The sequence below is a fragment of the Colobus angolensis genome, unplaced genomic scaffold (assembly GCF_000951035.1).
Source record: "Colobus angolensis palliatus isolate OR3802 unplaced genomic scaffold, Cang.pa_1.0 Scaffold35, whole genome shotgun sequence".
Taxonomy (NCBI): domain Eukaryota; kingdom Metazoa; phylum Chordata; class Mammalia; order Primates; family Cercopithecidae; genus Colobus; species Colobus angolensis.
Genome location: NW_012116821.1, coordinates 11,369,395 through 11,391,318, shown reverse-complemented (window position 1 = coordinate 11,391,318; position 21,924 = coordinate 11,369,395). Strand labels below are relative to the sequence as shown.

The 21,924-nt window shown below is 39.7% G+C and overlaps 1 protein-coding gene across 3 annotated transcripts in view; it reads right to left on the bottom strand.

The window, feature by feature from the left end:
- BVES (blood vessel epicardial substance) overlaps positions 1-21,918 on the bottom strand; it is a 43,601-nt gene extending 21,683 nt beyond the window's left edge. Inside the window, exons 1-6 of one of the 3 annotated variants that reach the window (XM_011952872.1) lie at positions 21,861-21,918; positions 18,224-18,460; positions 13,690-13,814; positions 10,334-10,521; positions 9,183-9,291; positions 716-883 (exon numbers count right to left, since the gene is read on the bottom strand). In XM_011952872.1, coding sequence (XP_011808262.1) covers positions 716-883; positions 9,183-9,291; positions 10,334-10,521; positions 13,690-13,814; positions 18,224-18,449 — 816 coding nt within the window. In that variant the 5' untranslated portion in view covers positions 18,450-18,460; positions 21,861-21,918. Of the gene's footprint in view, positions 1-715; positions 884-9,182; positions 9,292-10,333; positions 10,522-13,689; positions 13,815-18,223; positions 18,461-21,090; positions 21,264-21,483; positions 21,572-21,860 lie in introns of those variants that run through there. The other 2 variants (XM_011952871.1, XM_011952873.1) reach the window with 2 other exon arrangements.
- Between the last annotated feature and the right edge of the window lie 6 nt (positions 21,919-21,924).

Sequence of the window (21,924 nt, the reverse complement as noted above, 5' to 3'; positions counted from 1 at the left end):
TTATTAGCTATTACTATAAATATATTATAAAAAATCAAATATACTTAGTAGCCTATTTATAATAAGCTAAATCATTAACTGAAATAAGCAACAGCTTAATTTGATAAACAGCCCAGACAAGATGATTTTGAAAGGGCACATATACTCAATTGTCACTGGGTAACAGTACTTATCAGAGAAATGACGTTTTTTAAAATTCTCTCTTGTAATCATTTTAATTTCTTTCTAAAATGATACGGGAAAATTAAGATCAAATTGCAAACTGTTGAAGATCTATGCAGCTCTACACCTCTCCTTTCACCTTCTGGCCTGACCTGAAGATATGCAAGACTGGAAGACAGCAGGGTTCCAAGGCCAACTTCCTGATCGCTGGGGTCTGTCAGCCTTTCTCTGTCTGCAAACCTCCAGCTGCCCTGTCCTCCCTAACCTACTCCATCCTCTACCCCCTCTTACTCCTTTACCATCTTCCTTAACATGCTCTTGATGAAGAGGGTGCCTTATCATCATAAACACTAGTCCCTGACAATTATAGACTCCTTACTAAGTAACAGCAAATCTAATCATTACAAAATACTTTCTCCTCTCAAGATTACAAGTATCCCCAGTGCATTTAACATATGGCTAGTTACTAAAAATTCAGGAAAACATATTTCATAAAGTGAAATATACCTCATATACATATTTATTTAACAAAATAAACTCAGAAAACACTTACTTTATCATTTAAGGTGGGATCATTCAATGAGTAGAGCTTATTCGTAATGTCTTTTCCAATAAGATACCTAAAGATTTCATACAAGAAAGGTTCTGATTCCAGAAAGTATGTTAATCTTTCTCTTGACCAGCATAAAAATCTGCAGTTATCGTCTGCAATAATGGTGACCTGCCAAAGAAACAAGCATGCAAAGAATAAAGTACTTCTATGTATATGAATTATGACTGTAGTGATTTAGAAAAGTAGGAATGATTTAGTGGACATTATCATAGCAATGATTTGTCAAATTAAATTAAGACTTAATGCACACAAGCTTCTACATGTATAAAATTATGTTTTTACAAAAGCAATCTGCAGACTAAATAAAAGCAAATTCTCTGGGTTTCATTGTTGTTTTGTTTTGTGAGGTCTGGTGACAGAAGAATGGTCACTGTATTGTTACCACTGCCAGAGCATGTATGTATTCAACTGAGGATGCCACTGGACATATAACTTACACGAAATATTTCTTTACACCCTGTACATTACAATGAAGTTCAAAAATACAGCTTCAAGCAGATGAACTGAGGTAAAATTCATGAGGCAAGTTATAGATGAAAGACCTTCTGCCCATCCAACTCTGCAAATATACACTAAAGACTGAGAAAACTTCAAGGGCCCCTGGCTGTTGCTGATGAATATGGTTGGTGAGGGTCCTTCTGTCATAGGTGTTTCTCGAGTGTCACATTTCAAGGTTAGATCCAGGCTAGCCCATTAGAGATATTCACAGACAACCCTGAATTAGCTCAGAACTGGAAATCACACCCCCTTTCCTTCAGTATTGTACACAGGAAAGCAGAAAGGTACTATAACTGCACAACACAGAGCTCAAGCATCCCTCAAATAAATCCCTCTGCCAGAGTGAGGGGCCATGTCCTCACAACTCAGTGTCAGGAAGCCCTTCCTCCCATGTAGTCCTATTCTATCAGTTAACACTCCTGTAAGCTTCATTATGGCTTAAATCCTATCATTAATTCCAAGCTAATCAGCTGACAAATCTGCCTGTTCTAAGCACTGTGAAGCCAGAGATTGTCTATCTTCATATCTGTCTGAATGACTGACTTCCAACATGGAGTGGTGCTCAATGCATGACTATTGTATGAAGGACTTAAGCAAATGAACACACGACATGGCAAAACCTTGGCTCTACAAAACATACACAAATTAGCTGGACATGGTGGCATGTGCCCATGGTCCCAGTTACTTGGGAGGCTGAGGTGGGAGGATCACCTAAGCCCAGGAAGGTCAAGGCTGCGGTGAACCATGATCACACAACTACACTCGATCATACAGTGGCAGCAGGAGATCCCTGGGTGACAGCACGAGACCTCATCTCAAAAACAAAAACAAAACAAATGAACACAAATACTGTAGAAGGCAAAAAACAATTTCTGTCCTAATAAAAGGTTTGTTAAACTGACATCCAGTCCTAGCTGAGCCTCAGAGCAAATGTTGCCAAAGAAGCTCTGTCCCTTTTGTCACAAAAGTAAACACATTTCAGAGGACAAGGGGGTATGTACGTCTACCAAGACAGAAAACGAAAAATCCAGCTTGTCTCCTTACTTCAACAGGCTGAAATCTGATCGTTGGCAAATTAAGAATGTCTGGCTACTTTAAAAAGTGGTGTCAAGGTTCCTAGGAAAAAAAGCTTGTGCTTTTTTACTATATCAAAAGTAGGAATTTCCAAAACCAAACGGATTTGTTTTTAAGAAATGCATTAGCGTCTAAGACTTGATAAAACACTAAATTTCATTCATTCTTTCGATATACATTACTATGCATGTACTTTATGCTAGATACTCTTCAAGGTATGAAGTTACAATGGTGAACAAGAAAGACAAGATGCTTGCCCCGTGAAGCTTACATTCTAGTGGAGAAGGATGATAATTAATAAAGACATATGACCATTTCAGGTGGCAGTAAGTGTTCTGACAACTATAGAACAGGGGAAAGTGGTTGAGAATGACTAGCAGGTGACAGTTGCACATAATGCCACTCACTTTGTATATGTACTTTTAAACTTTAAGGTGCTTTCATATCTATCATGTAAGTGGATCCTCAAAAGTCTGTTTAAAATAAGACAAGTAATACTCTTCTCCTTTTTTTAGATGCCAAATGAGAAGGATCAAAAAACTCACAAACACATATTAATTAGTGGTAGAGTGGCTGTACAAAACATACAAAAATTAGCTGGGCCTGCTGGCATGTGCCTATAGTCCCAGCTAACTTGGGAGGCTGAGATGGGCAGATCATTTGAGGCCAGGAGCTCGAGACCAGCCTGGGCCAACATGGTGAAACCCCGTCTCTACTAAAAGTACAAAAAATTAGCCAGGCGTGGTGGCAGGCGCCTGTAATTCCAGCTATTCAGGAGGCTGAGGCACAATAATCCCTTGAACCGGGAGGCGGAGCTTGCAGTGAGCCGAGAAGGCGCCGCTGCACTCCAGCCTGGGGGACAGAGTGAGACTCCATCTCAAAAAAAAAAAAATTAGTGGTACTGTGAGCACTTTTGACTTTCAGCCCAAATGTATTTTCCCACCAGGTCAAAATCTACCCGATATACCCAATACTCATCAATACCATTTCACAGAAAGTATTTCTGCCTAGTGACTACGAGGTTGGCTGTGCAGTCCACAACAGCCCCTCATGCAAAGAACGGCTGAACACATGCCACGAAGCCTATATTCTAATGGAGGAGGCTGCTAATAAAGAAACAGGATCAAAAACATGTCACGATTTACAGGAAGAGGAGTATCAGCAAACTGCCCCTGGGGAATTCCCACAAACGGTATCAGGCGGGCGCATAAATGGAAGGCAGCCGAAAAATACTCCTGGCGTAATAACAGAAAAGTGAGCATGGGGTCCTCATGAGGCCCCAGCCAAGCACCCAAGCGCTAAAGACAGTTAGGACTGACATCCCTTCGTTGGGCAAAGATGTCACCCGGGACTCTGGAAAACAGTGGGAGAAGGAGTTAAAAGAGGAGATGGAAATCATCCAGAAGATGAAGAAATTATATTTAGATGATACATAAGGCCGTTAACTTTTTCTTCAGCCATCTGAATTACCTCAAGTTTCCACTGAGGCAATGAAACTTTTACGATGACACTAATTTCCTTAGCAAATTCACTTTTTATTGATGGTTAAAAAATTACTTTTGACCTGTTTAAGTTATTATTGAATATAAAATAACAATATTCAAATAATAAGCTGTACTTAGCTCATATGAGTAACTTACAGACCCATAAAAACATGGATTTAGTTGGAAGCCAGCAGTTAAGTGCTGACTGAGGTCATTTTACTTGATACCTAATGCTTCATTTCTACCAAATAGACAGTTTTATTTAATGATTTCCTGTCACAACAGTCAAGCAAAGTGTATTTTTTATGAGAATATCTTATAAAGCAATATAAGAATTTTAAAAGTTTCCATAAAATAAATTTACTTATTAGGCATTTTAGCAGTGCTATGCTTATGTCCTTGTGAAGAATTTTACTGAAGAAATAAAAGCAAATATGGCAACAGAAGACATAAAAGGACATCTTTCAGGTCGAGAATTAGACTAAGCATTTGCAAACAGGTTTGCCATGATTACCACAAGATAATGGATCAGTTCCTCCCTTTAGATTCCAAACCAATTCTACAGCCTGTCGTAAAGAGAAGACACTGGGCTCCACTGCTGGAAACAAAGGTCTCTGAGGGATCTGCCACCTGTGCTAGAATCAGAAGCCACAGTGTGGCAATAGGACTGGCTGCCTGTCCTGAGGAAATCATTTAATACTTTTTGCATGCATCATACTTCATTTCATACACCAAACACTAAAATATCCTAGAAGTGGTCTATTCTACTGATGCTGACTGAGTTCTCCTAAGCACTAAAATAACACAGATTCAAAAGTGGCAGAGGAAATCGCTTCACAGCTCCACCAAAATATTTACTTAATATTAAGATAATGTTTTCTTTCAATACCATTAAACTTAGTGTTCTTTTTTCCCCTAAATATTTATTTATTTATTTATTACTTAATTTATTATCATTATACTTTAAGTTCTAGGGTACATGTGCATAACATGCAGGTTTGTTACATATGTACACTTGTGCCATGTTGGTGTGCTGCACCCATCAACTCGTCAGCACCCATCAACTCGTCATTTACATCAGGTATAACTCTCAGTGTAATCCCTCCCCCCTCCCTCTTCCCCATAATAGGCTCCGGTGTGTGATGTTCCCCTTCCCGAGTCCAAGTGATCTCATTGTTCAATTCCCACCTATGAGTGAGAACATGCAGTGTTTGGTTTTCTGTTCTTGCGATAGTTTGCTGAGAATGATGGTTTCCAGCTGCATCCATGTCCCTACAAAGGACACAAACTCATCCTTTTTTATGGCTGCATAGTATTCCATGGTGTATATGTGCCACATTTTCTTAATCCAGTCTGTCACTGATGGACATTTGGGTTGATTCCAAGTTTTTGCTGTTGTGAATAGTGCCGCAATGAACATACGTGTGCATGTGCCTTTATAGCAGCATGATTTATAATCCTTTGGGTATATACCCAGTAATGGGATGGCTGGGTCATATGGTACTTCTAGTTCTAGATCCTTGAGGAATTGCCATACTGTTTTCCATAATGGTTGAACTAGTTTACAATCCCACCAACAGTGTAAAAGTGTTCCTATTTCTCCACATCCTCTCCAGCATCTGTTGTTTCCTGACTTTTGAATGATTGCCATTCTAACTGGTGTGAGATGGTATCTCATTGTGGTTTTGATTTGCATTTCTCTGACGGCCAGTGATGACGAGCATTTTTTCATGTGTCTGTTGGCTGTATGCATGTCTTCTTTTGAGAAATGTCTGTGTTCATTTCTTTTACAAGAGTATGGACATATACCTGCAAGACATTCCTCTCCCCTTAAAGTCAGTAAAACTTTGATTTTTGGGCTTTGCAACACCAGGGCATGCTATTGGCTATGGGAAGGCAGCAGTATGAGATAGAATACAAAAGAAAAGCTTGTAAACAGTAAAGCTCACTTAATATAAAACATCTATATAAAGAAGAAGAAACCAAATAAAACACTACTTTTATCCTTTTTTTTTTTCTCCGAGATGGAGTCTCACTCTGTCGCCCAGGCTTGAGTGCGGTGGTGTGATCTCGGCCTCCCGGGTTCAAGCGATTCTCCTGCCTCAGCCTCTGCCTCCCGGGTTCAAGCGATTCTCCTGCCTCAGCCTCTGCCTCAGCCTCTGCCTCCCGGGTTCAAGCAATTCTCCTGCCTCAGCCTCCTGAGGGGCTGGGATTACAGACACCTGCCACCATGCCCAGCCAATTTTTGTATTTTTAGTAGACATGAGGTTTCACCATGTTGGCCAGGCTGGTCTCAAATTCCTGACCTCAGGTGATCCACCCACCTTGGCCTCCCAAAGTGCCGGGATTACAGGCGTGGGCCACCGTGCCCAGCCTACTTTTATCTTTTGTAATAATAATACTCAAGATTCTATCAATACTTATAAACAGCAACTCTGGGCTATAAGTACCAAAATCACTATAAGTTCCTAGGGATAACAAACTGTAAGTTCAGAATCTGTTTTCTCAGCTCTATCGCTATGCTTATTATCATGATAATTACTACACATTTACCTGAGCAACACCTGTTGTGCAATCTCATGGGACAGTCATTGAGTCCACTTGAGTTTTCTTTCCTCCTTTTCATCCTATTGTACAATTCATGAGCACCCTGACCACAGAACGAATTTAAAGAAAGAGAAATTCAAAGGAAGTAGCTCCTCATCTAACACGTTTAACTAGTCAGAGTTAGGGAAGGATGAGTTTAGCAGCTAAAAAGTGTGAAGGTGAAGCCTGATGGCTGATGATTTCAAGCGTCCTCTGCCATCGGCACAGGTAGTGAGAAGTTGGCTCTGGGAGAATGTGACATTTTTCATTTGGGAACTTGCATGGGTAAGTGGCAATATACATACTCCTACACCGATGTGTAACAGCTATTTATTACTCTCGAGGATCTGCCAACAGGAACATTTTGTAAACAATCAAAGTACAGTCTCTCCCAAGGGCTTACTCTGATGGCTCCAGCTATACAGGACACAGGCTTGATGATGCTAGCTTTAATCTACTGGCCAATCAGGAAATGCCACACGAGACTCCATGCAGAGAAAAGCTGACTGGCATTAGGAAAAGCTGAATACATTTTCTTTACCAAGCTATGGTACTATAAAATTTTGGTCACGATTTTGGAATCTTTATAATAATTACTGGGAATAATTCTCAACTACCAAAATCCAATTCCTAGTCCCCAAGAAGAAAGAGAACTGTAGCTAGTGGTAGGAATTCCTTTTTGTTGACTTAATTATAAATATAATCTGAAGTCCAGTGGAAAAGATAGTATATTAGTATTTCTGGCCTCTTGGGGACCACTTTGATTTTGGAAACAAAGCAGGTTCAATTCCCACTCCATCCTCAAATCCCAGTCTCTTCAGGATTATATGAGATAGTTATCACACAAAACAACCTGCTACTATACGCAGAGAAATAGAGGCAAAAGAAATACAGGCAATAAATGTTGGACTTTGGAAGAAGAAAGTGTAAAAAGGTCACAGGAAAGAAGGAGAGAAAATGTGGTCCTGCACCAGTTTGTAGATGCTGGTGATTAAAGATAAAATAAGAACATAAATCTCACAGCAAAGCTGACCCTCACAACAAGGTGAGAGTGTAGAGAGGACGAGGACACAGCATTAGCTGTCTCCTTCTGTATTGTAAGCCCAGCCAGCTTGGGAAGAACGTTGCATCACAGTGAATCTATATGCAACCTTTTAGTAAATGCACATAACGAACAAGCTGCATGATTACTCAGGTCAGTTATTCAGGAAGGACGGGAGCAGGGCAGGGCTGAAACCATCGTAAATGATATAAACTAAACTGTATGTCTGTAAATGTTCTTTTATCTCCACTTTTGTTGCATCCCAAACTGTATAGCATCTCAAAATGAGACTCTAAAATAAGACTGTCATCAAGAAACACTAACATTTCATCCTCCCTCAGGTAGTAATAGCCTCTTTATTTCCATTTCTTACCTAAATAGATTTACCTTCTTGCCCATAAGCAATCCCAAGACATTTCCTTACTGCTGTTAATCCAGAAGCTGAGACTAAAGGAAACTCTCACCCATTTCTTTTCTTGGTTAATTTCCTTCCAATAACAAAGTGAATGAATATAATAGGAAGGCTAGACACTTACAGAAAGAATCAGAACAAAGTGCTACGTAATGGAGCAGTTTTTTTTTTTTTTTTTTGAGACAGAGTCTCGCTCTGTTGCCCAGGCTGGAGTGCAGTGGTACGATCTTGGCTCACTGCAGCTCTGCCTCCTGGGTTCATGCCATTCTCCTGCCTCAGCCTCCAGAGTAGCTGGGATTGCAGGCGCCTGCCAGCACGCCCGGCTAATTTTTAGTATTTTTAGTAGAGACGGAGTTTCGCCATGTTAGCCAGGATGGTCTCGATCTCCTGACCTCGTGATCCGCCCACCTCGGCCTCCCAAAGGGCTGGGATTACAGGTATGAGCCACCGCGCCCAGCCAGAGCAATTTGTTTTAACACGAAAGGAATCACACTAAGTAGTCCATGTTCAAATTACTGCCATCATGAAGAACTTCATTCTTTACCCTTAAACATATTCATTAAGTACAAAAGAGTTTAGTGATTAGATTTCTTCCATAAGAATTAACAAAATAAATTCCCTAAGGCAAAGCCAGTTTTCTGGTTTTCCCCAATAAATGTCAATTACATGGTTTAAGAACACTGACTATCTACAACTCACATTTTCCTTTTTGCTAATAAAGCATAAGATGTTTTCTATAGAAAAACTTATAAAAATTCAAATAAGCAAAAAAAGTTTAAAAAAGCAATCAAACACAGTCTATAAATAACATTATGACAAAATTAGAATACATCTTTCTAGAACATTTTCTGTACATATAATATATACAGTATTTTTTAGGCCAGATGTGGTGGCTCACGCCTGTAATCCCAGCACTTTGGGAAGCCGAGGTGCGCAGATCACAAGGTCAGGAGATTGAGACCATCCTGGCTAACACGGTGAAACCCCTCTCTACTAAAAATACAAAAAATTAGCCAGGTGTGGTGGCAGGTGCCTGTAGTTCCAGCTACTCAGGAGGCTGAGGCAGGAGAAGGGCATGAACCCGGGAGGCGGAGCTTGCAGTTAGCTGAGATTGCACCACTGCACTCCAGCCTGGGCAACAGTACGAGACTCCGTCTCAAAGAAAAAAAAAGAGACAATACTATACACACCCTATGGTAAACTTGTTTCTTTTCTCCAATAACTCATAGCTGTGTTTCTATTAATATCCTCTGGATTCTGAATGAGAGGCAAACTAGCTTCAATCTCCTTAAAAATCATGTGAAAACGTACCTGGAATTTTTCACCTTTGTGCATCTGAGTTGATCTAAATTCAGGAGAATCTATAAAGGCACAGGGGTAAATGTTATGCAGAAAATGTCCTCGATAGGAGACCTTCATTCTGATAACAGAAATTAATGTTAATAAAAGCAATATTTCACAAATACCATCACAATCCTTAAAACTGCTATAATCTTATGTGATTTTATATTGTAGTATAGTTTTTAAAATTCCACAGACGATGGACAGAACTAAAAGCACTTCTTGAGGCACAAGTATTTCAAAAAATAACGTTGGAAAAAGAAAAAAACAGTGTCCAATATTGAGTCAGATGTATGCCATCTAGTGGTAACTATTGCTCGTGTAACGGAAGTGACCATATAATCTGTTACTCTAGCTGGGACACTTCTGAGAGGGAAAGAGGTGTCATTAATAACAATGCCAGCACAGCAGAGACTGACTCCCCGAAAGGCTGATATTCCTAGAAGTTGCATTTTTGTGATATTCAAGACAAATTAACTCTGAAGCATGCATAGGCTTTTTGAATTTCAATGTCTAATTTAAATCCACTTCAATTCTGACTCATTCATTTTTAATAAAAGGTCAAAAATGGTTAAAATACTTGCAATTGAAAATCCTGACATGGCCGGGCGCGGTGGCTCAAGCCTGTAATCCCAGCACTTTGGGAGGCCGAGACGGGCGGATCACGAGGTCAGGAGATCGAGACCATCCTGGCTAACACGGTGAAACCCCCGTCTCTACTAAAAATACAAAAAAAACTAGCTGGGCGAGGTGGCGGGCGCCTGTAGTCCCAGCTACTCCGGAGGCTGAGGCGGGAGAATGGCGTAAACCCGGGAGGCGGAGCTTGCAGCGAGCTGAGATCCGGCCACTGCACTCCAGCCTGGGCGACAGAGCGAGACTCCGCCTCAAAAAAAAAAAAAAAAATCCTGACATCAAGATTCAGAGCAGTACATTCAACCTGGCTTTAACATGTTGCTCTGCAGCGTTGTAAAGTGTAGTTGTAGCATAAAATTCCACCAACAACAAATTCTGTGACTACTTCCTCCATTCATTGGTGACATTTCCTTCCATTCATTTCCTTCCCAGAGGCCATGAAAAGAGTAAAGGTAAATTAGGAATTGTGATTTCCACGGAACACTTACTTTCCCTTTAAGAGAATACTCAGACGGTCATCAACTGAGGTTTTATCCTCTGCAGCATAAGTCTGGCCCTTTTTCAAGGTTTGGATCATGCAAAACTGTCCAGTTAGTCTTCTGAACAAATCTGGAGGCACACGGAGTGGTTCAAACAACCGCCGGTAGATGCCACTGAGTTCCTTTTCAATCTTTACCTGAAATATAGCAATTACTAGATGCTGTACCAATGCAGTGGCAACCCCAAAACACTGACCTCTGTGGTCCAAATATGGTTTTGAGAATAAACAAATCTTTGATATATACCATCACCCTTCTGTATTGAGGCCAACAGAATCTTACACAGCAAGTGAAATGGTGATAGAAGTTTATACTTTAGATCCTAAAAGGGTACGGTTGGGTCATGTGAGGTGGTTCATGCCTGTAGTTCTGGCACTTTGGGAGGCTGAGGTGGGAGGATCACTTGAGTCCAAGAGTTTGAGAGCAGCCTGTTTAGGTTTTGCAACTGTGTAGGTTTTGAAGGTTGTCACAACATTCACCTTCCTAACCTTAACACCTTCTATAAATAACAGAAAACCTCTTCTGTGAAACCTTTTGTTTCACACACACACAAAATTTACTTTTAAATATGGCAGCAAGAAAATAAACACACAAAATAAGAATCAATGAGGAAACAAATTTACAAAAGTAACACATACATTAAGCATTTTATCTCCATGTAATTACTTAATGCACCAATATAGAAAAACAAAAATGCACAGCTGCAATCACTGCTTCACATTTATGTACTCTCAAGCAAAGTGAAGGAAAAATAAAACGGTGTAAGAGTCTTAGTGTAGAAGTTTCATCCTAAGCTAAAACGAACTCTGTAAAATGGAGAACCCACTGGCAAATAAGGCTGGCTACTGGAGGAAGAGAAAAACAAAATGGCTTAATCATTTTTGTTGTAAGATTCTCCAAAGCCCAGGTCATGCCCCATCTTTGGGCCCAGCATTAGTCTCTGGAAGTCTCTGGAAGTCACACTAATTAGGTGGATGGAAAACCATACTGCACTGTATCTCTGGCAGGCACGATATGAAGCCTATAGACTCGGATCATGACAGCTGCTGCAACCTGATGTCACTGCAGCATTTGCAATGCTCCTACTTGTCCTGCTGTTTCATTGTGAGGAAAATCCAGCATTTGTATTTTTCAAAAAAGTAGATTTATAGTATGAGAAGAAACAAAAGCACAGACACCAAGTGATTTACCTATTTGATGCTATGATCACATTAGCAACTTCTGAACCTTAAATTTTGGGGTTCCAGCAAGTTCTGACATTCAGAAAATGCAATCATTATCCACCTCTTCCACTCCAAACCTCTAGTAATGAGCATTTAATATGATTTATTCATAATCTGCTCATCCCATAACTCTCAGATCAAGCCCTTTTTATATATTTATTTTTTGGAGACGGAGTCTCATTCTGTTGCCTGTGCTGGAGTGCAGTGGTGTGATCACAGCTCACCGCAGTCTCAGACTCCTGGGTTCCAGTGATCCTCCCGAGAAGCTGAGACAACAGTGTGTGCTACTGCATCCACCTGATTTTTAAATTTTTTTGTAGAGACAGGGTCTTGTTACGTTGCACAGGCTGGTCTCAAACTCTTGGGCTCAAGTGACATTCCAACCTAGGCCTTCCAAAGTACTGGAATTACAGGCATGAGCCACGGTGCCCAGCCGCATGAAGCCCTCTTATTAATTCTTTTCTTTTTTTTTTTTTTTTAGACAAGAGTGTCGCTCTGTCACCCAGGCTGGAGTGCGGTGGCACAATCTCGGCTCATTGCAACTTCCACCTCCTGGGTTCAAGCGATTCTTGTGCCTCAGCCTCTGAGTAGCTGGGACTCCAGGTGTGCACCATCATGCCGGCTAATTTTTGTATTTTTCAGTAGAGACAGGGTTTTGCTATGTTGGCCAGGCTGGTCTTGAACTCCTGACCTCAGGTAATCCACCCACCTAGGCTTCCCAAAGTGTTGGGATCACAGGCATGAGCCACTTCACTTGGCCTAATTCTTTTCTTCTTTGAAAGCATTTACTCATCAAAGGTTTTTTTGAGCACCTACTGTGTGCCAATCATGTTCGACAGGAAAAGTGGATACAACAGTAAGTGTGTCAGATTACTGTTCCCAATTATTCACTGCTCCCAACCTCTGTAAGAGGATTGTACATCCCCTTACTCCACCCCATGCCCCATATTATCAAACTTGGCCATGTCACTCGTTTTTGCCAATGAAATGTGAACAGAAACAATATATGTCCCTTTTGAGCAAAAGTTTTAAGAGACATTGGGTGTTTCTCTTTTGCTTTCTAGTACTTTTCCCTCTGCCATGAGAATGCACGGTCCAAATAGAACCTGCTGCTTCAGTACAGACCCTGAAATGAATGAGATGCATAGAACAGAATCACAGCTGACACATAGCTGCCAGAGTCAAGATACAAGGTGGGTGAGAAAAAAAGCCCATTTGCTGTTATATATCATTGAGATTCATTACATAGTATAACCTAGAGAAAACTGAGTAATACAGTAAAACAACACAGACTGAGTCACTATGTCTGGACGAGGTTACAGTCTAGTTGAATGCCTATTACATATCATCTGTATCATTCAAATTAGAATCTTCTATGAATCGTCTTGTTTTCTGATAGTTTTCTACATGCAAATCTGGCCCCAAACATAAGATTAAGGCAAGCATTATATCTTTTACTTTACTGAATGTTTGCTGTGCTTAGGAAAGTCAGTAAATACATATGGGGTGATTTCTAGGACCCTGCTGTTTTCCTACTCTATTTTTATTCTTGATATGATCAAGGAATACAACAAGATAAATCAGAGTTGAAAAGAAAAAGTTAAAGATTGGTGTTGTGGTAGCAACCCACCAAATTTGGTGACTTCCTTAAATGAATATTTTGGGCATTAGAAAAATATATAGTTATTACACTAAAAACTAGCATGAACTACTTGTAAATCATTAGAATGTTTACAGAAGTTGTCTATTAGTAAGTAACTTTGTAACTGGGCAATGATATTTCCAGGTAACATCTGAATATCAATACAAAAAAATCAAGTAATATGACTTAAAAAGAAGAATATTATTCATGTTCTTTCATATGCTAATGATTTTTAAAGTTTTAAAAACTCATTTGTAGAACAAATTTCATGGTACTAAAATGTTTCTCTTTCAGGCATATGTAAACTGAAAGCCTAAACTTCAGAGAAATGATATTAAAGTGACTAAACATGCTAGATGCTTACTTTTAAGTCTGAACAAAGTACCTTTCAAAGTTTTAGCTTTAAAATCACTTCCTTATTAATTAATTTTAGTAATTACCGGTCTCTTCTTGTATAAAAGATACGACAGATGCAAAATGTTGACACCCAAGAACACAGAGTTCCAGATCATTATATCCAAGGCACATCGGTAGAGAGTGGCCCAGACAATATAAAGGGTACATCCTGTTGAAGAGCAAAGTTAACCTGTTAGATAATCTAGAATGGCCTAAGCAGGGAGCTTAATAAACTTGATATCCTCTATATATACAGTAGTCCTCCTTTCTCTGAAGGTGATACTTTCTAAGACCCCCAGTGGATGCCTGAAACCATGGGTAGTACACAACTCTATAAACACTGTGTTTTATTGATCTGATACCCAAAACAGCTAATAAGTGACTACTGGGTGGGTAACACAGATAGTGTGGATAAGTTGGACAGAGGGATGATTCACATCCCAGGCAGGATAGAGCAGAACACTGCAAGATTTCATTGCACTATTCAGAATGTCTTGCACTTAAAACTTATGAATTGTTTATTCTTGGTATTTTCCATTTAATATTATTGGACTGTTGTTGACCACCGAAAGTGAATCCCCCACTGGATGTGGGGACTACTATAAATCAAACACATTTCAGAACTACCTAAGCCAAATATCACATTGTTTCATTTTGTTTTTTGTCCAGTGACCAAAAAAAACCCAAATATATGCTTTGTTGAATAAAATCTGTATTAAAAATATACAGGAAATACAAAGTATAAAAAATATTTTTAAAGGGGAAAAATCCGTAATTCTACTACTTAAAAAAGGCCATTAAATATCATATAATTTAATTCTGCCTTACAGAATTAGTTTTCATACAGTTTTACCTGATGGCAAACCTAGCACACATACAATTTTAAAATCTCCTTTTTAACTTATTCCAGTGATTTTCCCATTTCATTAAACTCTTTGCAAGCATAGTTTTAAATGACTGCAACTGATTAAACCATAATTTATTTAACCCTCCCCCTACTGCTGGAAAGACAAGATTCTGAGGGTATAATTTTTGACAAGTGGAAAAAAAAATTTTATACATACAAATTTTTCTGTATTTGTGATTGTTTACTTAGTCTGGATTACCTGAAGGTGAATCTAGGGAATGAACTTTATAGTTTTTTACAATATTGAAGAATTGTTTTTCAAAATGTTTGTACAAATTTGCAATCCTACCAGTTAGAAATGCCAATATCAAGTTGTCAGTATAGTCATGTGTCGCTCAATGACAGGGATATATTCTGAGAAATATTTCGTTAGATGATTTTGTTGCTGTGTGAACATCACAGAGTATACGTACATAAACCCAGATGGCACAGTCTACTACACTATAGGGTGTAAATCAGTACAGCACAGCTTGTTACTGTATTGAATATTGAATACTGCAGGCAACTATAACACAATGGTAAGTATTTCTATATCTAATTATATCTAAACATGGAAAAGGTGAACATGTGGTACTATACTATGGGACCACTTTCGTTATACGATGCATGACTGTATTATAAAATGTGAAAACTCCTAACTTGATAGTGAGGAATTATGTATACTTTATTTTGCATTTCCATGATTGCTGGTGAGCCTGCATATTTTACCAAAATGTTTTAGCCATCTGATTTTTCCCTTAGTGATTATCCATTTAACTCTGAGAATCTTCCTGTGTTTTCTTATTGATTCTCTTACCTTATATAAAATATTCCCAGTTTCTTTTGATCAATTTTATGGTAGGAGAGTTAATACAGTGTATATATTTAAAATAAAACTATCATTAAGATATAAATCATTGACACATGCATACTCACAAAAGCTAACCTCACACTTTAAAAGTTACTCACTTGCAATTTTTTATTTCACAAGAATGATTTGAGGCACCTAAATAAAGCCCCAAATGTAAAAATTTAAATATTCTTTAAGTAATATTTCATAGCAAATAGTGAAGCAATTTAAAATATTTTAATTTAAAGGAGACAAGGTATACAATGGGAGGATAGAGAAAAACTGGAGGACCTGAATTATAGTCCTGGTTTGGCCGTTTTTTTTCTCCATCTTAATTCTGGATGGGTCATTTTATTTGTCTAAGTTTCACTTTTTTTAATTTTTTTTTTTTTTTTTTTTTTTTTTTTGAGACTGGGTCTTGCTCGCTCACCCAGGCTGGAGTGCAGTAGTCTCGATATTCCAGGCTCAAGCCATCCTCCCACTGCACCCTCCCCAACAGCTGGGACCACAGATGTGTGCCACCATGCCCAGCTACTTTTTAAATTTTTTGTAGACATAGGGTCTCACTACATTGCCCAGGCTGGTTTTGAACTCCTGGCTTCAAGAGATACTCTCACTTCAGCCTCCAAAAGTGCTGGGACTACAGGCATTAGCTACTATGCCTAGCTTAGGTTTCTCTTTCTGCATTTACAGAATAAAGTGTTAGATTTGATAACATCTTTGGTTCACTCCACCACCGAAACTCTGTCTTAAAATTCATAATTGATGTTCGCTTTTTTATAGGGTACAGTATTTTTTTTTTTCCATTCAACTCCCTGTTCCTACTGCTGCAGTCCTCACCTTACTCACAGGTCACACAGCCACAGAGGTCCCACAAGCTTCTACTAACCTTCCAGCCTCTTTTCCCTTGTCATTTATCACTTTTTTTTTTTTTTTTTTGAGGCGGAGTCTAGTTCTGTCACCAGGTAGGACAGAGTAATCTGTCACCAGTTTACTTACACATATTAAAATCCAGGCCGGGCGCGGTGGCTCAAGCCTGTAATCCCAGCACTTCGGGAGGCCGAGACGGGCGGATCACGAGGTCAGGAGATCGAGACCATCCTGGCTAACACAGTGAAACCCCGTCTCTACTAAAAAAATGCAAAAAAAACGAGCCGGGCGAGGTGGCGGGTGCCTGTAGTCCCAGCTACTCGGGAGGCTGAGGCAGGAGAATGGCGTAAACCCGGGAGGTGGGGCTTGCAGTGAGCTGAGATCCAGCCACTGCACTCCAGCCTGGGTGACAGAGCGAGACTCCGTCTCAAAAAAAAAAAAAAAAAAAAAAAATCCATAGCAAGTACATTTTAAAAATATACATTTTACACATACTTATATAAAACCATTTCCTATGTTACCTGTCTTCGGTCTCTGGTCCTTAAAAAAAACTCTTATTAATTGCACAAATTTGGTCCTTGCCAAACACTACGTAGTTTTACAGAATATATGAATTATTCTGCTTCAGGAAAATTCTAAGCGGCCCAATCTTGGCCCACTGCAACCTCTGTCTCAGTGATTCTTCTGCCTCAGCCTCTCGAGTAGCTGGGATTACAAGCGCCTGACACCATGTCCAGCTAGTTTTTGTACTTTTAGTAGAGACAAGGTTTCACCATGTTGGCCAAGCTGGTCTCGAACTCCTAACCTCAGGTAATCCGCCCACCTCGGCCTCCCACACCACACTGCTGAGATTACAGGCATGAGCCACTGTGTCCAGCCCATTTATCATACATTTTTAAGCACAATGCACTGCTCTATGTTCATCCCAATATGCTCAATTTCCTTCTCTTCTGTGCTCTTTGCTTGGATACTGTACATATTCACTTAGAGAAATCCTGCTCATCTTCCAAAATCCAGGTCCCACGTCACCTCCTCAGTGGCATCCTGCTCTGCCCTCCTACTGAGCCTATCACCTTCTCCGTGTTCCCCTGGATAATGTGTGCACACCTACATCCCAGCATCTGATACGCCACACTGGGATTGCCCATCTGTTTCTCTACCAGCCCCCACAAGAGTGTCTTTCTCAAGGATGAAGACAGCCTTCCTTAATCTTTTTCTGACACATCACAGGTGCTAAAAAAATGCACCTGAATAAATGGGCCATTAGGGAAGTAATCACATAGAGAGTAATTTGTCAAGAATCACTGGCTAAAGTAACAGATTCAATTGTTTTAATATTCTGATGTGAATCAATTTAACTTGCTTCATTAGGGTTACTGGGACCAAAAAAAAATTTGTTTTATTTGAACTACTGTATTTGGGTAATTGTTTTTGTTCCCAATGATTCTTTACCGCCCACAGCAAATCTCTTTTCAAGTAATAATAGTTAAAACTATACAGTATTTACTATGTGCAGGCAATATTCCAAGTTAAATATACATATGACACACATTTAATTCATAACAACTTTGGGAGGTGGTATTATTTTTACCCTTATCTGATACATGAGGAAACTGAGGCAGTAGAAAGATTAAATCATTTGCCAAAGTTACAGTTAACAAGATGTAGAACCAGGATTTGAATCACACAATTTGGCTGTAAAGTCCACACTCTTACACATGAATGAATTTTCTGGTATCTGGAAAACCTAAAGAACACATGAAAGCACATATAAACAAAGTAAGTAAGGGAGAGATGTGGCATGTGAAGGCCTATGCTCTAAGCTAATTGATATACTGCTAATTCATTAATGAAGACTTACATTTTTTGGCTTGCTATGGGCCTGACAAAGAATACTCTGAAGATCTCAATGCAAAGCCCATCTTATGTCAGTTACAGAAAAGTTACATAAAATATTAGTTAGGTATCTTACCTAGAGTTAACATTCCCCTAAGAAATATCATATGCAGGTGAAGAGTAGTTGGAATAACCAACCCAACTGCAAAACAAATATTTGCTACATGAAAAACCAGATGATGTATCTCTCTCCAATTTTCACAAGCGGTCTCATTGGAAGGCACAGGTATGATGCTTTCTAACTCAGGTGTAAAACCTATGGCAGTTGATTCTCTCAATGGGCTGGACTCTGTATAATTCATTTTGAAAATTCCTGTAAAAACAAGTAAACAAAAGTAAAATCATAAAAATGGTAATTGTATCTTTTTACCTCCATAGGTATTATAACAAAATTATTTCTGTGAATTAAATAGACTTCTTTAGTGCTTATGAATTAGACAGACCCAGATTCAAATCCCAACTCTGTCACATATTAAATGTATTCAGTTCCTTACCTGTTAAAGGATGATAATAATACCTCATATGCCTTATGATTAAATGAAATGATACATACTTATCATTATACTTAGCATAGCGCACAACTATTCCCTCATAGGCACATATATACATATACAGACTTGTAGGGAAGGGAGGAGTGAGGGAATTAGTCTTGAAGACAATCACCAATGTCCATAAACCATGGTAATTACAAAGTTATTTAGTCAAGTCTTCCATCAAATTCCCACTGGTGACTGAATCCAAACACAGGAAAAATAACTAGAAAACTAATTATTTGAATACTTAAAAAATATGAATATGCTCACATCTCTCTGAAGGCTTAGGATATTTAGAAGGCTCTATTTGTATATCGCCATTAAATCACTATACCATACATACATAATACATTATCATATATGCAAATAATACATAGCCATATAAACATTTATATATACACAGAGAGATACAACATGAAACTTTTATTGTCTAATTTAAATCTCTACTTTATTTCCCATAATAATTCTAGTTGGTAGCATATCACAAATTAAAAAGTAGTAAACTTCTAGTTTACTTATACATATTAAAGTCCATAGCAAGTACATTTTAAAAATACACATTTTACACATGCTTATATAAAACCATTTCTTATGTTACCTGCCTTCGGTCTCTGGTCCTTAAAAGAAACTCTATTATTAATTGCACAAATCTGGTCCTTGCCAAACACTATGTAGGTTTACAGAATATATGAATTATTCTGCTTCAGGAAAATTCCAAATGGGGACCCCAAATACATCTAAATTTAGAAATATGTATTTCTTTCAAAATAAGGTCATGCAATTAATCTTACTTCTCTACTGCTTGTTCTTAACATACTAAAGTAAAGGTTTTAGGTAGTAGAATAATTGGTACAAAATGGGTATTTTGAAAGGATGTTAACAGACAAATGTGAAAGAATTCCACAGCTTAAAACTGATAAAAAAACAAACACACCAATTTACAAATTGTGAATGAAATGATCAAGTCAACTGAAGATCTTTTCACAAAACATTGAAATAGCTCGTAAATATAATAGTAATAGTTGACTTAGATACTGATTTGCTACAAAAAGGGAAGAAACAAAAATTTACCTATTTTCCAAATGTCTAAAATCAGCAAATATATAAGCCTATCAGGATGGGGAGGGGGAAGATCATTATTTTAATAACTCCATTTATACAAAGTTTGCTTTTCAAGGCCAAAGGAGAATGAATCTCATAACTTCTGCAGGAGAGAGAATGATATGACATGTCCTCTATCACTCATAACCTAACATCACCTACCCTAGCATTACATAGCTTAATAATAACTACCATTTCGACAGCACTGTAGAATGTACCTACACTCCCATTGTCCTGTTTGTCCTCTATGAGGCAGGGACAATATTTATCTATCTATGTACTCCCAAGGCCTAGCCTCTGTAGAGGAGGCCACTGAGGCAGGGAAGAAAGCCACTCTAAAGGAACCTCAACCTAACAAATAAATACTTTTAGAAATCACTGTTCAGTCTCCCCACATCTCAGTAATAAAGCCAGGAGAGTGCCTAGACTTCCTGAGGTTGAGTCAGGTTCTATACCACAAGCCACCAGGGAGCCACATAAGCCAGGGAAAGCCATTTCTGCTCCTCGGGTCTGTTTCTTCCTTGGAATAGGGAAAATTTTAATAGCCTATGGTTCTAACATACATTTACATAATCAATCAATCAATACATATTCCCCTGAGTTCACCCAATTTCACCTGTATTGCCTATTAATCCACTATAATTCAATATCAGGCTTTTATAAGTTCTTAAAGTGACACTAAAAGTACCAATTTCTGGTCCAAGGAAAATGACAGGAAAACTACAGTTATGACCCAAGAACCAGAAAATATTATTAGCAACTTTTAGAAGGCAGGGTCATCCTAAACATGTTTTGATACACCACACCTTATTAAAGAGATATGTATATACAGAGATACATGCAAAGGCATATAGATGTATCTATATATCTACATAATTGTCTATTGTGAAATGCCAGCTACCTATTGTTGAAAATATTGATCAGATCAGTTTACTCTGATTACCACTTAATCGTTTAGTGGCATACACTGAACAATTCTTATACAGAGAATAGGTGGAAAGAGGTTAGATTGCTAAATTGGTAAACTTTTCTGATTAATTCTGACTAAATCAAGAGAAATCATCTTTCCCTCATCAGATCATCAAAGTTGAAGTCCTTAAGTTATCCATACTTGTAAAGTTCTGTTTATCGGTTTTCAAATAAGTGATTGTAGGGCTAAATAGCTAAATGCTGAAACTAACATTAAACCTTTACCAAACTAAAAAAAGGAAAAAGATAACTGCAACGGGCAAGTCTTGCTAGTCGAGTTAATTCATTCTGTAATTCTAACTGAATCTTCACACATCTTCCGAATGGCAAATGGCATTACATTGCTAAGAGTCTTTTCGCACTTATTCATGCTTCAAAAGCAGGCAGTTTCTGGGACTTGTCTGGCCAACAGCCCGTTCCCAAAGGCTCGGGGAAGGAGGTTGCGGGTGGGTGGCGTGGACCTCGGGTCACCAGCCATCGGCGCTCTCGCGGGGCCCTCTGACCTCGCTCCTTAAAGGAGGAGGGTCCGCCGCAACGGTCCTCCTCGGCCAGGAGCTCTCGGGACGCGGGGGTGAGGAGTGAGCGCCGTGGCCCACCCTACTCTCGGAGCGGGGACAGAGTGGGCGACACGGCGCGCCCGGCTGCACACAGGCTCTGCGCTGCACGCGGTGGCCCTACAGGGGGCGAGGAGGAACCCCGGGGATCCGGCGGGGAGAGCAGAAGCTGAGCTCACCAAGGGGCATGCCCGCCGCAGAGCGCGGGAGCCAGCACTCGGTAGGGCCGAGGGCCCGAGGACGCTGGGTCTGCCTGACCCGAGAGGCGGCCGCTGACCTTTGAGGGTCTCTGTGGCCGCAGGGCCCAGACCCGGGGAGGAGGGCGGCCTTCAAGGACCGGGAGCCCCTCGAGAGCGCGGCCAGCGAGGAGGGACCGAGGGCGGCGCCCCCGGCTGCCCGGACGCGGAGAATAAGCAACAGCCCCCTGGGCCGACAAAGTTGGTCCCCGAGGGGCTGAGATCCAACTTTCGCTTCCTGATTTAGCCAGGGGAGCGCGAGGCCGCACACAGCCCGGTGCAGGGGGACAGCAGGCTGTAGCTGCGCCTCCCATCCTTACCTGGCTGGTCCCTGGCGGGGAGCCTGGGTAGCGCCGACCGAAGTTTGGAGCAGCAGCTTCGGGG